This window comes from Hypomesus transpacificus, chromosome 8, assembly GCF_021917145.1.
Source record: "Hypomesus transpacificus isolate Combined female chromosome 8, fHypTra1, whole genome shotgun sequence".
Taxonomy (NCBI): Eukaryota; Metazoa; Chordata; class Actinopteri; order Osmeriformes; family Osmeridae; genus Hypomesus; species Hypomesus transpacificus.
This window is the reverse complement of record NC_061067.1, coordinates 11,522,036-11,543,071: the sequence shown is the minus strand read 5'-3', so window position 1 is coordinate 11,543,071 and position 21,036 is coordinate 11,522,036. Positions and strand designations below refer to the sequence as shown.

The 21,036-nt window shown below is 41.7% G+C and overlaps 1 protein-coding gene across 5 annotated transcripts in view; it reads left to right on the top strand.

Moving 5' to 3' along the window:
• LOC124470297 (sodium channel protein type 4 subunit alpha-like) overlaps window positions 1-21,036 on the top strand; it is a 285,750-nt gene that overhangs the window by 105,051 nt on the left and 159,663 nt on the right. For all 5 annotated transcript variants that reach the window (XM_047024114.1, XM_047024115.1, XM_047024113.1 and 2 more), the window contains 3 exons: window positions 2,696-3,034; window positions 6,080-6,194; window positions 7,485-7,723. In XM_047024114.1, coding sequence (XP_046880070.1) covers window positions 2,696-3,034; window positions 6,080-6,194; window positions 7,485-7,723 — 693 coding nt within the window. The remainder of the gene's footprint in view (window positions 1-2,695; window positions 3,035-6,079; window positions 6,195-7,484; window positions 7,724-21,036) is intronic.

Below are 21,036 nucleotides of genomic sequence, written 5' to 3'. Positions count from 1 at the left end.
TTTTTTGATCTAAAAAGTCAGTGCTGGATCTGTGCAATACTAGTCATTTCAGTGAATCCCTATTTTAGTCATGGTTATCTTTCCCTTTTGTCTTAAATCTCAGCATTTAGCCTATCAGTTAATGAATGCATGTGGCAAAGTTATTTTGAAGCAATTTAAAACATTATTAGCCCACATCAAGTGCAATTAACCATGGCTTTCTTCAGTGTTTTGAATTTTATGCTACAGTTGTCAATTGCTGCCACGTTCTCTTTTGGGCTGATATTATTCTCAATCTCCTGTTGAGAATATCGGCCATAGGCCAGCCTACTGTCAGAACGGCTTCAGACAGCTCATCAAATTAGGCTAATTACTAGTAGGCCTAAATGCATATATGTATATGTTAAGTAGACTTGGTAGGTCTACAATTTACGTATTTTAACGGTCGTAATGGTTCGACAAGTTGTCTCCTTGACTCCTTCCCAGGAGTCAAGGAGATCAATTTCCCGCCGTGTCAAATGACGTTGTGTCCTTGGGCAAGGCACTTCACCCTACATGCCTCAGGGGGGATTGTCCCTGTACTTACTGTAAGTCGCTCTGGATAAGAGCGTCTGCTAAATGACTAAATGTAATGTAATATCCTTTGCCATGTTAATTGCGGCAACATTGCCCTTTTTAGGGACAACAAAAAAAAACTCAAAAAATCTATTTACGCTGCTGAAACAACACCCCTCTGCTGCTTTACGCTTTACTTTTGCGACATAACTCCTCTTTTCGACGATCGCCTGATCTGGGCTACACAGTCTAAGCTTATTGAGGTTTAGCTTGAATTAGCGTTGCCTGTTAGTGGAACGGAACGCTTGAGGCTTAGTCTAAGTTGATGTTTACCCAAGTGAGACTTATTCGTGTTAGCGCAACTTGCGTTAGCGACGTTGATGGAACACCCCCCAGTACTGCACACCGATGACAATATTTACTGTATTTATCCACACTGTCTACGTAAAGGTTGCATTTTGTGCAAAAAATCGGAACATATTTCAAATTGAATACTGCATAGTAGGCTACATACTGTAAACACAGCAAATACATTTGTGGGGACAAAGGAAAGTATTCAGCAAATTAAATACAGTACATTGTTTCAATCATTGAATCTGTACAAAAAAAGTACTGGTGTAGTGCATGTACGTAGGCTACATTTTACTGTACTGTAGACCGTAGAGAATAGGAGTTTTCATCTGTGCTCTTGTCGAAATTTCCAAATTACTGTTGCAACAGTATCTTCTGAGGTTGGGCTGAACCACTCTTCTTCCACGGGCTCCCCCTCTCATCCTCACTCTCTTTTTCCTCTTCCTGCAACATAGCCTTGCATTTTTGATGAGGACAGGTACACTGACCTGTTGCCTTTTTATAGTGCTTACACCTGATTGGTATGTTTACAATTAAGCAAATGCAATTTCAGTTTTTCTTGATTGCTAACACACAAAAATTGTGTGTGTTAGCCATCCTCACAAAACCAGCGCAATTCAAACACCTTTAACAACCAATTATCCATGTGTAAGCACTAACAAACAAAAATACTCAACAAGCAATCAGGTGTTTGGAATTAATAAAAAGGTAACCTCACCTGTACTTTGAAATCATGGATGCAAATATCAGAGGAAGAGGCAGAATTGTCAGAATGACCCAGAATGAACAGTACTGTACAGTACAAGCCCTGTTCCAGGTGAAAATTGTCTTTGTTCCCCAAATTATAATTTACAGTAATGAATTTGTGTTGTTGACTAACAGTGTTACTATTTGTATAATGTGACCACTACAGCAACAAGAGCTCAAAATGCAATTGCTGTAGAATGTAAATATAAAATAAATATCCTGTAAGGACAATTGCAATATTAGCAATTTTTATGATTTACATCATGTCAAACTCACGAGGTGGAACATATCTCAAATTCCGGGACACGTTATAGTTATGGGTTCATGAAAACCTTTTTATAATAGTGTTTTCAATTCCTCCCAGCAGTGTGTAAAGGGTTTTCAGAAGGTTGATTTCATTTGAGGGCTTTGTGTGTATTTTGAATGCAAAGTTTGGTTTTTAAGACAGATAATATGGTTTTGACTACAGTGTGTGATTTTTTGTCAAAAGTCAAGGGTTTGGCCAAACAGTGTAAATATGAAGATGTGTGTTTAGAGTTTAGAGAAAACACAGTACACATTCAAGAAGTTGTCTTAGCAATTTAGAAAAACTGTAAGTGACATAATATTATATGTCTGTGTGTAATGTAGAAAAGTGTGTTTAGTGATTTGCGAAACACTGTGTGTAGTATTTTGCAAATACTGTGAGGCTGAGAATGTGCTTATAGTTGTGCAGATCTGGGCTGCTGGTTTGCTCCTTGAGTGTCAGGTTTCACTAACTGTGTGTTATTTGAAATTTTTGTGTCTAAGCAATCGGAAAAAACTGTAAATTGGATCCCATCTTACATAGCTTCATTTGTCTCTCACGCATAGTCAGATCCATTTGACCAAACTGTGGAATTCTGAGGGATGTTGACAACATGTGGGAGAGCAGAATGTGTAATCATGTTGTAATGCTGCAGTCATGCTGTTGTAAGTCTTGTCCAACACCCAATAAGTCTGAACCGGTCTGATACCTATAGGACACTGGTCTGGCTGTGTTCTCACCTGTTGTCCGTCCCCACCCCCACACACACACGCACAGCCCCCCCACCCCCTCCTCCAGCATACCCTTTCATTGCGAACGCGCAGGGGCAGCCAGCTCAGCATCTTCAACTTCCGCCTGAGGAACAAGGACTCAGAGGGTGACATGGCGGATGATGAGTACAGTGTCCCGGGAGAGGTCGAAGGACGAGGGTCACTGATCCTGCCCTGGTCATCGCGACGACGGCCCAGTACGTACAGCACGGCTAGCAGGGGGTCAGGGGTGTTTCAGCCCCCCTGCCTCAACATCAACGGCAGGGTGTTCATGGCTGTGGACCACAACGGGGTCTCCCCACAAGGGCTCCCAGCATGCACCATGGAGAAGGTTCAGGAAGAGAGTGTGAGTATTCTCATATAGAGGTGTTAGGGTGTGTGTGAGTGTGTGTGTGTGTGTGTGTGTGTGTGGTGTGTGTGTGTGGTGTGTGTGTGATGTGTGTGTTTAATTCACTCTGCCCCAGGCTGAGTCTGACACTGCTCCGGAGTGTGAGAGAGAAGAGTGCAGATGTGTGTGTGTGTGAGTGAGAGAGAGAGACAGCATGCAGTATACTAGGTACTAGTCACTGCTTGGCTAGTTTCATTGATCTTGGGTCCCTCAGGGTAGCCTGAAGTCACAGGATACACAGAGGAGGACTAGTCGTTTTACATGCACTATGCTCTCACACAGTATTTAACCCGTTAAGGAGTAGTGTCGCACGTGATCGTTCAAATGGGGGTCTCATAGCGTAACATTTCGAACATTCGAACTGAAAATTTTCCGATGGATGAAAACTATGCCACAAACGCTTCAGTATGGCTTCAAAATGTGCTTATGAGAAGGCTAACAAGAAACACTAGCAGGTAGTAGCATTGCTACGAGTATTATGCTAGCTAACTTAGCCCAGAAACCAACTAAAGCTAGCTAGCTACCGTTTCTGAAAAATAACTTATGCTTTGGGGACCATCGGAAACATTTTGAACTCTAGCGTCTTAAGGTAAATATTAAATCCCGGGCAATAGAAAACATACAATCCGCACTTACTAGCATGCTGTAAAATTGCCTATACCCGTGCATTGCTTGGTATCATTGTTCCCGTATCAAGTGCGGCATATATTCCAGTGCGGTTTATACTCAGATTTACAAACACAAAGCTCCCATTCTGGTGGGGTGCGGCTTATAGAAAATGTGACTTATTTTCCGAAAAATACGGTACCTAGCTGCTAATGCTATGACACCATACACACACACACCCACACGCACACACTTACACACAGAAGGAAGATGGGGGTTGGAAAGAGAGAGAGAGATGGATGTGCATGTGTGTGTCAGGCCAGAAAGGGGGAGGGTGTCGGACGCTCAGTTGTCCTGGAATCGTTACCATGGCAACATTCAATGGCAACAAATGCTGGATAATGGTGGGCCGGCGTGTGTTTGTTGTCGTGGAGACGTGGAGCTTGTGGTTCACCCATGTCTGACAGCAGAAAGTGGGAGTGAGATTGTTTGATTGGACATGTATAATGACTGGGCTTGTGGGTTACATTTATATTTACATTTATTCATTTAGCAGACGCTTTTATCCAAAGCGACTTCCAAGAGAGAGCTTTACAAAGTGCATAGGTCACTGATAATAACAACAAGATAGCCCCACAGCATTGCGGGTAGTCAAAAACAAGAAGTACATATTGTGAACAACCAAAAAATAGTGCTAAAGGGAAGAAACCATAAGAGCATGTAGTTAAACAAGTTAAAATTACACAACATTAATCTCTAAGTGCAGGTGTACCTGTAGGAAAGCAATAAAAATAGGATTAACTAAAATAGAATACAACAGTTTAAATCAGCTACCACTAACCAACAAGAGCAACAGTCTAAGCAAGAGTCATTGTGATCCTTGAGGAAACTAGCGTTGGGTTCAGCAAACCATTCCTAAGTACCATTGTACTCCCGGAACAAGTGCGTCTTGAGCCTTCTCTTGAAGGTGGAGAGACAGTCCGTGTCTCTGATGGAGGTGGGGAGTTGATTCCACCACTGGGGTGCCAGGCAGGAGAAGAGCTTGTGCTGGGACCGGGCGGTCTTGAGAGGTGGGACCACCAGGCAGTTGTCTGAAGAAGACCGTAGGTGGCGGGTGGGGGTGTAAGGCTGCAGGAGAGGGTTGTCCCTAACACAGAGAGACTCCAGCCTCAGACATAGAACACTGTTGCCATGGTTACCTACATCCATCCCATAAACCAGCATCTCTAGTCAGGTGCTAACAAGAACAGAGACAGAGGAGGAATGTGATGGTGGAGGAGGAGTGTGATGCTGGAGGAGGAGGAATGTGATGGAGAAGGAAGAGGAAGAGTGTGATGGAGAAGAAGGAGGAAGAGTGTGATGGAGAAGGAGTGTGATGGTGGAGGAGGAGTATGATGGAGGAGCGTTATGGTGGAGGAGTGTGATGGAGAAGGAGTGTGATGGTATAGGAGGAGGAGGAGTGTGATGGAGGAGGAGTGTGATGGTGGAGGAGGAGTGTGATGGAGGAGGAGTGTGATGGTGGAGGAGGAGGGGAAGTGTGATGGAGATAGAGGAGGAGGCATGTGATGGTGGAGGAGGAGGGGATGTGTGATGGAAAAAGAGGAGGAGGCGTGTGATGGTGGAGGAGGAGGAGGAGTGTGATGGAGTGTGATGGTGCAGGAGGAGGAATGTGATGGAGAAGGAAGAGGAGTAGTGTGATGGTGGAGGAGGAGTGTGATGGAGAAGGAGGAGTGTGATGGAGAAGGAGTGTGATGGAGAAGGAGGAGTGTGATGGAGAAGGAGTGTGATGATGGAGGAGGAGCGTGATGGTGGAGGAGGAAGTGTTTGATGTGGCCTTGTCTGGATGATGACGGTGTTCAACTATGCGACTGTGTGTGTGTGTGCATGCGTGTGTGTGTAGGATAGAGTCAGAGGAGACAGGATGGAATCTGTCTATTTTTATATTCTCTCTCAAGTTCAAGTCTTTTATTGTCAGATGCACAGAACAACACAAGGTCAGACTGGGCACTGAAATTGTTAGGACAAGACATCGCAAAGCAACCTGGCATAACATAACATATAAGTACTCAGAACATAGATTACATCTATGATAAGCTAAAATATAATAAACCTCCTAAATATACAAAATAATATAAAATATACAATACAGTATACTAAACCTCTAATACACATAATAACCTATACTAACCTTATAAACCTACACTAATCTAAAGACGTGGGGTACAATTAGTGGAATATCGCTGTCCAGTCCAGTCTGCGTGTGCGAGACCAAATGCTTCGGTATTTTGCAGTTGGGTTTGTCTCAGTGACTTAGTGACCTGGTCTTAGATACAAAGATGCTGCTCCTTTCCAGATCTCTGCACTTCCTGTCTTGACCCCTGTACTTCCTGTGCGCAGGGCCCGAGCTCAACCACAGAGCTGAGCACCATGCTGCTGCCCCACCCATACTGTCAAGACGGCCAGCGAGACCGCGCCCTCAGCGCCACAAGCTACCTCACCGACGCCATGGAGGGTGAGGTCAAACACAGCACCACACACAGAACCACACAGCACCACACACAGCACCACACACACAGCCCCACACACACAGCCCCACACAGCAAAACACACAGCACCACATACAGTACCACACAAAGCACCACACACAGCACCACACACACAGCACCACACACAGTACCACACACAGAACCACACACATAGCACCACACAGTATCACAAATACAAAACCGCATGCACAGCACCACACACAGTCTCACACACACACAGCACCACTCATCAGATGAATGATTCACTGGGTCTGGGTTTTCTCTCTTCTGTGTGACTGTACTGTGAGAGGTTGGAGGAGGGGTGGAAGACTCTCTAGAAGACTGAAGCTTCTAGACGGATTCGTCTTTTGTTACTGGTGCAAAACAGATGCACCAGCATGCATAGTTCTACAGCACACACCTTGCTGTTGTCAAGTGTGTCTATGTATGTATGTGTGAGTGTGTGTCTTTGTGTGTCCAGGTGTGCATGTCTGTGTGTGTGTCTATGTGTGCGTGTCTGTGTGTGTGTTCATGTGTGCGTGTCTGTGTGTGTGTTCATGTGTGCGTGTCTGTACGTTTGTGTGTTGATGTGTGCATGGCTGTACATGTGTGTGTCCATGTTTGCGTGTCTGTGTGTATGTGTGTCTGTACGTGTGTGAGTGTCTGTGTGTGTGACTCAGCAGTCGTGGCCTACAGCAGGAATGTGTGTAATCAGGGTTACCAGGATAACACCTTATGCTGGAAAACACACATACACACACACATAAACGCATGCACACACATGGACAATGCCTGGGGTGCTTGCTGCACATAGAAAATAAACAATGAAAGAAAGATTCCTCTGAGGGGCTGTGTAAGCCATAATTATATAATATAATAACTCACCTCTCATACACACTATTGAAGACCTTTTGCCTCTCACAAACACTACTGAATTACAGTGAAATTCACTACCTCATACATACACCAGTGAAAATGCAAACACACAATGACAACTGAAAACCTTTCATACTCATGAGTGAGAACCTCTCTTATACCACTGTGAACACCTCACACACATACAGAAAATGTAACCTCTCACACACAACTGAAAATTTGACCTCTGACATGTACAAGTGAAAATGAACCCTCTCACATGAACTGTAAATGTAACCTCTCATGGCCTACACGGCCCCTCATATTACTCCTCCTTCTATCCTCTCCTTCCTCCTCAGCTCCTGCTTGATTCAGATACGGTTTGTTTCTCTCTCCAATGCGGTTCTATTCCCTTCCCCCAGAGCTGGAGGAGTCTCGTCAGAAGTGCCCCCCCTGCTGGTACGGGTTTGCCCACCACTACCTGATCTGGGAGGGCTCGCCCTGCTGGAGGAGGCTGAAACTGCAGGTGAAGTTCATGGTGATGGACCCCTTCTTGGACCTGGCCATCACGGTCTGCATCGTCCTCAACACCCTCTTCATGGCCATGGAGCACTACCCCATGACAGACGAATTCAATGCCATGCTCTCCATAGGAAACCTGGTAGGTAGATGGATGGATGAATGGATAAATGGAAGGGTAGATGGATGGATGAATGGATGGGTGGGTGGATAAATGGATGGGTGGGTGGGTGGAAAGATGAATAGACTGATGAGTGGATGGATGGATGGTAGGTAGACAGACTGATGGATGGACAAATGAACACCAGTGAGATACCAGTCCTACCAGCTGCCTGTCCCGTTGAAAGCAGTGAGAGCTTACAACTACATCCTAACCTCCCCCAGCCCCTAGCGTGGGGCGTGTGTGAGTGTGTGTGTGTGTGTGGGGGGGGTAATGGCATACACGCATAGGATATCTACCAACCGACTCCTCCTCCAGACACAAATCTAGCTGATGGTAACAGTATTATAGTCCAGCTAAACAGAGCAGCAGACCCTCCTGGAGGATACAAACCTTAAACTACATTATTTTATATCCAGTACCAGTCTGGGAAAATATGTCCAAACTCTTGACTGGTACTGTATGTGTCAGGTCTCACAGTGTATGGATCATACTGCTCCTGGCTGCCCCTCACACTGGACCCTATGCAGTTTGCATACCGGTCCAACAGGTCTACAGACGATGCCATCGCTCTGACTATGCACACCGCTCTCTCCCACCTGGACAAGGGGAATACATATGTGAGGATGCTGTTCGTTAACGACAGCTCTGCATTTAACACCATCATTCCCTCCAGACTGGTCTCCAAGCTTGTGGACCTGGGACTAAGCACCTCCCTCTGCAAGTGGATCTTCCACTTCCTGACGGGGAGGCCACAGGTGGTGAGAATCGGTGACCGCACCTCATCCGTACTGATCACCAACACAGGCACCCCCCAGGGCTGTGTGCTCAGCCCTCTCCTGTTCTCCTTGTTCACTCACGACTGTGTGGCAACGCACAGCTCCAACTTCCTTGTTAAGTTTGCTGACGACACAACCATCGTGGGCCTCATCTCTGACAGTGACGAGTCAGCCTACAGAGAGGAGGTTGACTCCCTGACATCATGGTGTCAGGACAATAACCTCTCTCTTAACATCAGCAAGACCAAGGAGATGATTGTGGACTATAGGAGGCGGCAGGAGGAGGAGCATGCACCCCTACTCATCAATGGATCGGAAGTGGAGAAGGTCAGCTGCTTCAAGTTCCTCGGGGTGAACATCAGCAATGACCTCACCTGGTCTGTTCACACGGACAAGGTGGTCAAAGCGGCCCGTAAGCTCCTCTTCTTCCTGAGGAGACTAAATAAGTTTGGTATGGACTCAGTCATCCTCACTAACTTTTACAGATGCACTATCGAGAGCATTCTGACTGATTGTATTACAGTGTGGTATGGGAGCTGCACAGACAGGGGCCGCAAGGCCCTACGAAGTGTGGTCCGTTCTGCTGAGTTCATCATCGGCAGGAAGCTCCCAGCCCTACAGGACACCTAACACACATGTTGCCTAAGGAAAGCCGGCAGGATTCTAAGAGACTGTTCCCACCCATCCTTCAGTCTCTTTACCCAGTTGCCTTCTGGCAGGCGTTACCGCAGCGTCCGGTCACGCACACGCAGACTGGACAACAGTTTCTACCCAAGGGCCATCAGGCTTCTCAATGGACACTGATATGGACATTGATTTACTGCACACTAGTCACTTATACTCTGTCACTTTCAGCTACTGGTTGCACTATCAGTAACATTGCACTACTGTACCTCACTGTACCTCGCCACCAGGCTCCTGTATGGTCATTGACTTAGTCACTGATCTGCAAATTTGCACTATTGTACTGTACTCCACATAGATTAGAATAGGTTATAGGGTTGAAACTGGTTTTATGTGCATTTAGGGTTAGTATAGTGTACTAATTATTGTTATCTGTAATTTAGGAAGTTTTTGTATTAGGGTTAGTATAGTCGACCCTTATGGAAGGAAAATATATTGCAGTATATTGGAAAATATGATGTGATATATTAGGCAATATATGTCCATATATGGGATTTAATAATTATATTGTACGGAAATACATGGGATAATATATTGATGATAAATATATTACTAATTTATTATAAACTATCATATAAATTCATGTAATATATTGCAGAATACAGCAATGATTGCCGTTTTCCATATATTGCAACATATTCAACATGAATATATGTGTTTATATATCCCAAAATATATGCAATATTAAATCTATAAATACCACCATAATGTATTCCAATTTATATGGGAAAACGTATTGGTAATATATGTAAAGATATAGTGTCACATGTATGTTTAATATATGGTAGAATATATTTGAATTATATGTACAAAATATAGCTGTAAGCAGCAATGGCGAATTCCTTCTTCAAAATGGCAAAATATTGTAAAATTGAGATAATAGATAGTTACACCGGGATTATACAGAAAACTAGAAACTGTTTTGTAAAAAAAAAAAAAACGCCTATGTCTGGAGTAGAACCTTGTAACCCTTCGGTTACCAGCACAACCTCTCATCCAATTGAGCCATTCCAAGATCTAGACTTTGCAGTGTTCAGTTACTGAATAATAAAATAAGACGTTTTTCCTATGGCAATCATAGTCACATTTGGTCCAAGCTCAAACAGTTCTAATTCAGTCATATTTTCACATATTAAGGTGAAACTTTGCAGGGTACTTCAGGGGGAAGTCACCTTAAAGCCTATTCCTGATGGGGGAATCCTAATTATATGGAAAGATATACGTGAAATACATGTACAGATATGTGTTCAATATATTGTGGAATATATTTTAAATATGGGTAAAATTATATGGAAAAATATTTGAAATATATGACAATGATCGCTTCCAGCAAACCTCTTTTGAATTAGCCACTTCCCCCTAAATAAATGTAAATCTTACAGTATTTACGTGTTTAGGGGGCAAATTTTCAGTTAGCAGGTGGTACGGTTTGAATCGGGATTCCATTTGAAATACTGCCGTTGACAACCTTATTCGAATACCTTCTAGATGGCTGAGCGGTTAGGGAATCAGGCTATTAATCAGAAGGTTGCCGGTTCGATTCTGGAGGCGCAAAAATGAAGCTGTGTCCTTGGGCAAGGCAATTCACCCTACTTGCCTCGGGGTATGTCCCTGTACTTACTGTAACTTACTGTAAGTCACTAGATAAGATCGTCTGCTAAATGACTAAATGTAAATATCACCATATATGTCTGTACATTGTATGGGCATGTTCTCATATGTACACATTTCCATATAATTTAACATATATTTAAAATATATTCTACCATATATGAAGCATACATGTGACACTATATCTTTACATATATTACCCATACATTTTCCCATATAAAGCGGCATAGATTATGGTGGTTATTTATGAATACATAATTGCATATATTTTGGGAGATATAACCACATATATTGTATATTCATGTTTCATACATTGCAATATATGGAAAACGGCAATCATTGCTGTATTCTGCAATATATTGCAATATATTACATGAATATATATTATAGTTTATAATATATTAGTAATATATTTATCATCAATATTTTATCCCATGTATTTCCATATATAATATATTGGTCAATGTAATGGAAAATAATATATTACAATATATTAACATGTATTTCAAATCATATATTGCTAAATACATTTTCTTTCGGTAAGGGGATTATTTATTGCTATCTGTATATTTAGGAAGTTTCACTTATTTAAGCTCAGCATAGATGTAAATTATGTTCTGTGTACTTATATGTTCTGTCATGATGTTCTGGGGGCCAGATGGCTGAGCGGTGAGGGAGTCGGGCTAGTAATCAGAAGGTTGCCGGATCGATTCTCTGCCGTGCCAAATGACGTTGTGTCCTTGGGTAAGGCACTTCACCTTACTTGCCTCGGGGGGAATGTCCCTGTACTTACTGTAAGTCGCTCTGGATAAGAGCGTCTACTAAATGTAAATGTAAATTTTATGCCAGGTGCTTGCGTTGTCTTGTCTTAAGAATTTCAGTGCCCAGTCTAACCTTGTGTTGTTCTGTGTACCTGACAAATAAAAGACTTGAACTCATAGATAATTTTTTGCAATGCAGTTTCTTTTGAAGCTTCTCTACCAGTGGCGTTGTTATAAATAAAGCTGTACTGGGGCACAGGCCCCTATTCACATCCCTTTTTTTTTCTTCCAAGCGTGTTGCACTCAAAACACTATTAGGCTATAGAAACTCCCCTCGCTTAACCCACTATACAACAGTTCAGGGACGCAAGTTTAATATCAGCTTTGGCAGGGACATCTATAGTTAATGCAAGCGCACAATTTATTTTTAGCTTCATGTAATATTGTTTTATGTTTTAGTAAAAATAAGATGATCGGTAGGCTTATCATTTAGAAACTTTCTTTAGTTTTGTAATGTTTTCTTAGCCTTCCTCAATTCTGACTTGTGTGCCGAGTCCGACACCTGGACTTCTGTGTGCGTGCTGCAGTGGCTATTTGGCAAGCTCAGAAGAGCACGCATAGGTGTGTATTTTTGGTTAAACTGCTTTGATTTTACAAGCGTTGATTGGGATACTGCATTAATTTTTTTCCAGGATTATTAACCTAAATTAATGCCAAGTTGGTAAATAACATTAGTAAATTTGGCAGTAAAAATGTATTGTTTTGGTCTTAGTTGAGCTTGTGTGTAAAATAAGTTCAAGCTTTTTACATTTGTGTTTACTCTATGCATTTTGTGTCAAAGCAACAATAAATGTGTTTATTGTATAGCCAACAGACGGCTGTTGTGCTAACTGTATCAAGAGTTGAGGAAACTTGTTAAAAGTATTGAAAAAATTGTCATAGCGATTGTAAAATACTGTAAAGGAAACATTTTTAAATGTCAAGCTTAAGGTTAGGCTGAGATTTAGGGTTCAGGTCAGGTTTTTCAGTTCAGGTTTTTCAGTTAAGGTTAGGGTTAAGGTTAGGTTTGGGATAGGGTTACAATTGGTTAGGGTTGAAGTTAGGGGTTAGAGAAGACTGGACTTTAAATATGACAGAATTCTAAATAGAAGGATTGATAGACAAAACATGTGTTTGTGTGTGTGTGTGTGAGTGTGTGTCCTGGGCCAGCTGGAGATGGGTCCAGTGTTGTTGACGGCTGTCTCTGTGCTCTGACATGTCTCCCAGAGCGAGCTTCCACCAGACACACACACAAACACACACTGTTCTGACCAGGGTCGGACTGGCTGTCGGGAGAGTCAGATTTCCCGAACGGTCGGTCAAACGGCCGCTGCATAATTCAAAACAAATATATATATAATAATACCCTTTTTTACTGTCGCTAGGACACATTTCTCAATACTTAGATCACTTTTTCTAAACTCTTCACACAGTTCTCCTAACCAACTTTCAGCTCGGCACAGCAGTTAATTTCACATTCAAAATGCACTAAAACTACCAAATCATTTCATACACTGAACAAAATTATAAATGACACACTTCCATCCACCTTACAGTTGTGGCATATCAAGATGATGATTAGACAGCATGATTTTTGCACAGGTGTGCCTTAGGCTGGCAACAATAAACGGCCACAATATTTTTATTTTATTTTTTACTGTATTTTACCTTTTTAATTCTAGAATACAAGAATTTGTATACACACAATTTACAGATACAAATAGGAATGCTAATGTACTCGGTCTTCTGCATTTGTCATCCACATCACATCTTATGTCATCTAGGCCTAGGGCAATACACCTAGGAAAGAATCTTCTAGCATGCCTGATCCATCCCTGGCAATCTTCTGCTGATATGTCCAGGCATCCAGCATTCTTTGCGTCCAGGAAGGACATTTGATCATGTGGATGGTGGTCATAAACCTTCCACCTCCATGAGTAAAATCATTCCTCTATGGGGTTGAGGACTGGAGGGTAAATTGGGAGGAAAAGTGACCCCATTATGGGATGGGCTCCCAACCACTCGGTGACTGCACGGGAGTGGTGAAATGCCACATTGTCCAATACAACTGTTGGCTGATTTATTCTCTCTGCATCCCTTTCCTCACCTAGCACAACCCTTCCATAGATATCATGTTATACCATTTAATTTTTTGTTTCAAAATATACAGTACCAGTCAAAAGTTTGGACACATTTTCCCATGTGTCCAAACTTTTGACTGGTATTGTATCTCATTACAATATTTCTGTAGAAATTGCAAATTGCTGTCTTATTCAGTTTTGTATTATGTTATTGTTTTGAACTTAAGTTTAACAGTTTTGAAAACAGTATGGTTGTTGTGTCGAAGTAAGAAAAGAATGAATGTAATTTAACATATGTAGTTAGTCATTGAATGCATTTTGTGCCAAAGCAATGATAAATGATCCACAGTTTAGGCCACATATACTTCTGTTGTGCTCACTGTGAAGAGTTTTGAAAAAGTGACCTAATTAAGAAATGTGTCATTGCGACTGTAAAAAACTGTAATACACGGTTGTGTGCCGGTCTACGTTTCAAAGGCCGTTTTTCAGTCCCAGTCCGGACCAGGGGGGTATTCCAGGTAGTGGGTTTAGTGAAAACGTTGAGTTGTTTAACCCTGAAAAGAGGCTTTCTCCAAGGATTCCGTTCCAGAAAGAGAGGTAACGAAACCTTTTGGTAAGTTTCCATGGTAACTTACGCAGTGAAACTAACCTGCTCGCTAGCAGGTTTTCCATGCCAAACTCTGCGTTTCTATCTATCCCCTCCCACTTTCTGCGCCTGCTGGCATTGGCAGACATGGAATATCTTTTCCTGGTTCAGCCGAGCGATCTCGAACAAAATGTAATTTGCTTAGTTATACGCCGGGAGACAATATTAAGACTGTGATTTGATGTGCTTTAATTCCCTGATGAAAACCAAAGCTAACGTTACCGTTTCCTGTCGCAATTTGTAATTGGGTGTGCCTGCCATCGGCAAGAGAACCTTTGTTATCTCACATGTATATTATTGTGAGAATGCAGAATTCAGTTTTTCAACTTCTGAGTTCTTCCGCCGTTTTTTGGCCTTTAACAAACATATTTTCACCGATTCCTACAATTTTGGAATCAAAACGTTCAGCTCCTTCAGGAGATGTTGGCTATGACTTTTGGTATTTCTCACTTTTATACTTTTGAAAGAATTAAGGTTTTTGTGCAAATTATTCTCCCATTAAAAGTAATGGTAAATCCTTTCAAATCATTAAAAAGCTTCTTCAAACTTAACTACTTTAGAATACTTTCAGCTAGAGACACCATTCAACCTTTAAAATGTTCACAAGACATTCAGATATTCCCAAATGATTCAGCCTTTTCAAATATTCAGCCAATTTTAACCGTTTTAAATACATGACAAATTTAGCTCCTTCTTGATTTTTATGATTGAGCAGCCGGCAGGCTGGTCTTTTTCTGATATTCAACTAAATTGTCAAACAAATTCCTCTGACGTTCATATAGTTTAACTTACAGAAACAAGTTATACCTTAACATGTAGGAAAACTTGTCCTCTTTCAGCCAATGTAACTACTTAAGAGCTCACATCTACAGATTTTCAGCTTTGAGCCTTGAGGCAAGAGAAGCCTTTCAAATGCTCTCATTAACTTCAATAGAGAGGTGGGTAAAATACGTCAGAGAAGGCCGAAAGGAAGACGATTTAAAAACTGCCGGTCGAGTCGTATTTCTGACCGCAGAGACATTTAACGGACATCTCTGGTTTCGGCAGAGTCTTGGGTCTCCGAAAATATCCTCATTTTTTGGATTGGACATATAGTTTTGCGTCTAGGTTAACTTATTTGAGGTGTGGATGCTAGGTAAATGTTGGTTATTCTCTCTGCCCAGCTCGTTAGCGACCAGAGCTGCGCCATAACCGTGGCAACCAAACAGACACGCACCATGACAGCAGAATTGGGTAAACGTTTTGGAAACTGCCAAAAGAGTTGTTTTTCTTACCGCACAGACACATAAAGGATATCTGTGGTTTCGGCAGAGTCTTGGGTCTCGAAAAATATCCTTATTTTTGGATTGGACGTACAGTTTTGCGTCTTGGTTAACTTGTTTGAGGTGTGGATTCTACCTACATTTCTCATTATCGAGCTATCGCGATGGCTCTCCATAACTAAAAACGGTTCGACTTTTTGTCCACAATCGACCAAATTGGCCAAACAAGGTATGTACATTGAGCTTAAAGTCTACATAATCTAGCTAGATTGTTTTTATTTTAGCAAGTTTTACAGAAATCTGCAAAAATCGAGGCTCAACTGTCATAGCTGACCTTCACGAACAGCCAAACCAGGGCTTGGGTAGCTAAGGGTTTGCTGCAGCTGGAGTTAATCCTACAAACAAACGCTTCATAACTGGAAAGTTTTTACTTTTAATTGACGATATTGAACACAGATGTAAAGTAACTTGTGTTTACTCTAAATATCTTCTCCGTTTTCAATTTGAAGTAGTAGATCTAGCTTTTGTAGGAAATCTTCCATTGCATCCTCTCTCTAGCTTCACGCCTTCGGTTATTATTCAAGCCTACGGTGTTAATACATACCACTTTGACACACTTGCAAGAAATCATCCGCTGGTTAGATGTAACATGATCTTGTTATTTACGTATAAAAAACTCACCAGGGACAACGACAACATCGGCAACCCTGCACTATGATTTCCTTCATATCTTGGGACGTCCCGTGTTTGACACATAATCATTTGTGACAATAGCCGAATTGATGCGGCCGCCATTTTGAATTAATTGAAAAACCTTTTTTCTCTACTCCTCCTACACATGTTGTCCAATCTTCACCAAATTTGTCAGAGATTATCTTCAGACCAAGCCTCACAAAAGCTACCACATGGTGTTCTTATTTTCGAAACCGTTTGCCCGAAAAAGGGTATGAAAATGTGCCGTTACGTTGCGTTGGCGTTGGCTGACCAAGCCCCCACTCATTTCTTGAATGTCAGCATCGGCCCTTGAGGACCTTGGTTTCATTGCATTTCCGATTTTGTATGCAATGGCAAAAAATTCAGCAAATCCTGAACATTGATAGTAAAGGCCAAGCGTAACAACCACACTTTAACCAAAGCCCGTGTGGATCTTGTTGGTATTGCATTTCTGATTTTGTGTGCAATGGTAAAAAGTTCAAAAAATCCTGAAACATTGATAGTATAGGCCAAGAGTAACTACCATACCACAAATGGCCCACCATTACCCATAGGTGGCGCTACAGGCCACGCCCTAAAGCACAAAGATACAAGTCTTTCTGGAATGGATAGGCTCACCAAGCCCCCTCCCTTCACTTCTTGGCTTGAAATAAAGGCCCTTGTGGAGCTTGATGGTGTTGCATTTCAGATTTGGTATCCCATTGGTAATTCTGCAGCATTGATTTTTCTATACAGTTACAATTTGTCAAGAATAACCATTTTTCAATGGTTCGCAATGTTTGGAGGAATCCGCCATTACTGCTTGCAGTTATATTTAGGATTCCTCCGTAAGGAGGAAACCTATTGTTAGGGGCCAAGCAGCGAAGCTGCGAGGCACCTATTGTTATTGTTAGTATTATTATTATTATTATTATTATTATTATTCTTAGGACTGGGTGTCTATGGCAGCCCCCATAAGCGCTTGGTCGAAAGTTGTGAAATTTGGCACACTCATTGGGGACAGTCCCCTGGTCCAATTCACAAAGTTTCATGTCCCATACTTGGGCACTCTAGCGCCACCAACGGGTCAAAGTTGGACTTGTGTTTACACACGCAACTTTTGAACCGTATGACCCATTTAAAAAAATTAGGTACCATTGGATTCCCTGGATCAAGCCGAGTTCAATGCACACCATGGCGTCAATTTCCGGTTATATAGATTTTCCGCTATTTCCGGTTTTATCAAAAACCTCTGAAAGCCTACTCCTCCTACAATTTTTGTCAAATCTTCTTCAAAATTACCAGATATGCTCTTCAGACGAAGCCGCAAAAAAGTTATGGTAGACCATTTTGATCCCCACAACCGTTTGTCCGTGAGAGCCAATCAAAATCAGCAGAATAGACACCAAACAGGAAATGAAGTCTTATCTCAGCAGTTCTTTGAGGCAGTGACACCAAATTTGATATGCCTACTCGGAACCATATTCTGAGTATGTCCTCCAAAAATGGTGTCATGTGACTAAAAGGGGGCGTGGCCGGAAGCATAAACGTGTTTTGGCTAATAACTGTTGAAGTGTTTACCTTAATAAAGTAATTTCTTTGTCGGTTGATGTCTTGTGAGATATCAAGCTTGACCATCGATAATATTTCATAACAACCGAATTGACGCGGCCGCCATTTTGGATTTAATGGAAAAGTGTAAAAACCTTTTACACGCCCCAAATTGTGTCCAATGTTTACTAAATTTGGCACAGATGATCTTCAGACCAAGCTTCACAAAGATGTTGGGATGGATTTTCCATTTTCAAAACCGTTTGTTCGGTAGAGACGATCAAAGGCGGCGGCGAGGCCGCAAAAGACACGTAAGAGCGTAACTCAGCAACCATTTGTGCGATTGTCACCAAACTTGGGTTCCATCGTTCCTACGAGGAGCAGAGGAGGCCTGTGGTGTTATACCAGAAAAAAAAACACTTTGAACACTCACTACTTTGGAACGCAAACAGATATTTCAACCAAACGTGGTGTGTTGCATGAGTGCAACAGGTTGTTGTGACTTAATTGTTGCGCAAGTGCTATGGAGGCCATGTCCTGCTCTGGAAGGCTTGGCCCCTTCATTGCTGCTTGCAGCTATATTTATTATTATTCTTCTTAGGACTGGGTGTCTATGGCAGCCCCCATAAGCGCTTGGTCGAAAGTTGTGAAATTTTGCACACTCATTGGGGACAGTCCCCTGGTCCAATTTACAAAGTTTCATGTCCCATACTTTGGCACTCTAGCGCCATCAATGGGTCAAAGTTGGAGTTGTGTTTACACACGCAATTTTTGACCTGTATGACCCATTTTCAAAAATGAGGTACTATTGGATTCCCTGGATCAAGCCGAGTTTAATGCACATCATGCCGTCAATTTCCTGTGGTATAGATTATCCGCTATTTCCAGTTTTATCAATAACCTTTGAAAGCCTACTCCTCCTACAATTTTTGTCAAATCTTCTTCAAAATTACCAGATATGCTCTTCAGACCAAGCCGCACAAAAGTCATGGTAGAGCATTTTGATCCTCACAACCGTTTGTCCGTTAGAGCCAATCAAAATCATCAGAATAGCCACCAAACAGGAAATGAAGTCTTATCTCAGCAGTTCTTTGAGGCAGTGACACCAAATTTGATATGCCTACTCGGAACCTTATTCTGAGTATGTCCTCCAAAAATTGTCTCATGTGACTAAAAGAGGGCGTGGCCGGAAGCATAAACGTGTTTTGGATAATAACTGTTGAAGTGTTTACCTTAATAAAGTAATTTATTTGTCTCTTGATGTCTTGCGAGATATCAAACTTCAGACCATATCAGACCATCGATAATATTTCATAAGAACCGAATTGACGCGGCCGCCATTTTGGATTTAATGGAAAAGGTTAAAAACCTTTTACACATCCAAATTGTGTCCAATGTTTACTAAATTTGGCACAGATGATCTTCAGACCACGACAACTACCACATGGTTTTTTGATTTTCGAAACCATTTGCCCGCTACAGGCAATCAAAATGTGCTGTTAAGCTAGCAAACAGGAAGTTGGGTCGTATCTCAGCAAATCTTTGATGGATTCACACCAAACCTGCTTGGTGTACTCGTTACCCTCTTTTGAGGATGTCTAAAATGTTTTCTGGGTCATTTGACTGCTTGGCCACCTCATTGCTGTTTGCAGCCATATTTGGATTTGGTCAGATTTGGTATCCCATTGGTAAGTCTGCAGCATGGATTTTTCTATACAGTGACAATTTGTGAAGAATATACATTTTTCAATGGTTCGCAATGTTTGGAGGAATCCGCCATTGCTGCTTGCAGCTATATTTATTATTGTTTCTCTTCACACCCTTAAAACTCAGTCAATATTTGGACTACATAAACAACCTAGGTGTTAAATGTTTAGTCTTGGTAGCGATTGAATTGCTCGTATTGGGATATACGTTCCGTTGCACGGTTTAAGTAGACGTTAAGTTTTTGTGGCGAAAAGTGAAGCTTACAGTGGCTAACTTGCTAGCCACAGTCACTGACGCCACTAACTTCCTTAACGTCACTAAAGTCACGAAAACTCGCGTTTACTCGAGCTTAGCAGCTCGTTAACTTCTGGGAGATGGCTAGGCTAACTGCTTTACTGCAAGGCAGCTGCCGAAACACCACAAACAAAAAGGGCCTGGGTGACAACTATTTGCTAATTTTACTTAGTGATATGACACACAATTGTAATGTGTAATGTACAATATAAGCTAATAATATTAAGGAATGGAACGGAAGCGTACGTTAAATCGAATTCAACCAACGCAATCGCTACCAAGACGAACAGTCTAGTAGTAGTAGTAGTAGCCTACAATTTAGCGGGGCAGCTTCTCCACACAGGGCTATATCGCATTTTGCCTTGCTACTGACAATGATCGCTACCACTGACATTTTTATGAATGACTGATTTTCCCCTAAATAAATGTCCAGCTTATTAACGTTTTAGGGGGCATATTTTCAGCCTTTATTCTTCTACCCTAAATAGGCCTACACCATCTGTTGGCCAGTTTTTGACACTTTTTCATGAGATGCAGTTTGTACAACTCATTTACTTGTAACTGGGAGATTACATTACATTTCACAGTTCCACATGTAGAATTCACCTGCCATTAAATGAACATCTCACTGTATACAGCATTCAAGCCCTGTTGTCAGAATGTGCAAGTAGTTTTTATATTCATTATTCTCATAATGTCAGTGTAACTGACAATTCCACACAAGCCTGTAAATAAAAGTACATGGAGAGAGAACTACAACATAATTCTCTGAATCCATTTCTGCGGCAGCAGTCATTAATGTCTCTTTGTCATCTTAATCATCATCATCATCCTTTGATGAAAAGCAGTCTGTTTAGGGAAACTGCTACTACAAGTTGAAATAGGCACCAATTGATATTTAGACTTTGTATCATGTCGAATCTGATTAAAACCATGGTGACGTTGAGGCTAAAATCACAAGCGTGTAAGCAAAATATACATTACCTGTTCGTAATATGTTTGTATATGTAACATAACATTGAGCATGCTATTTTCCTAATTTTTTTCTCCTGCAATATTAACGGCCTTTGGGGTTAAATGTTCAATGTATGGACTGGCTATTGCATTCAAATACAGTGCCCTCCAAAAGTATTGGAACAGTGAGGCCAATTCCTTTATTTTTGCTGCAGACTGAAAACATTTGGGCT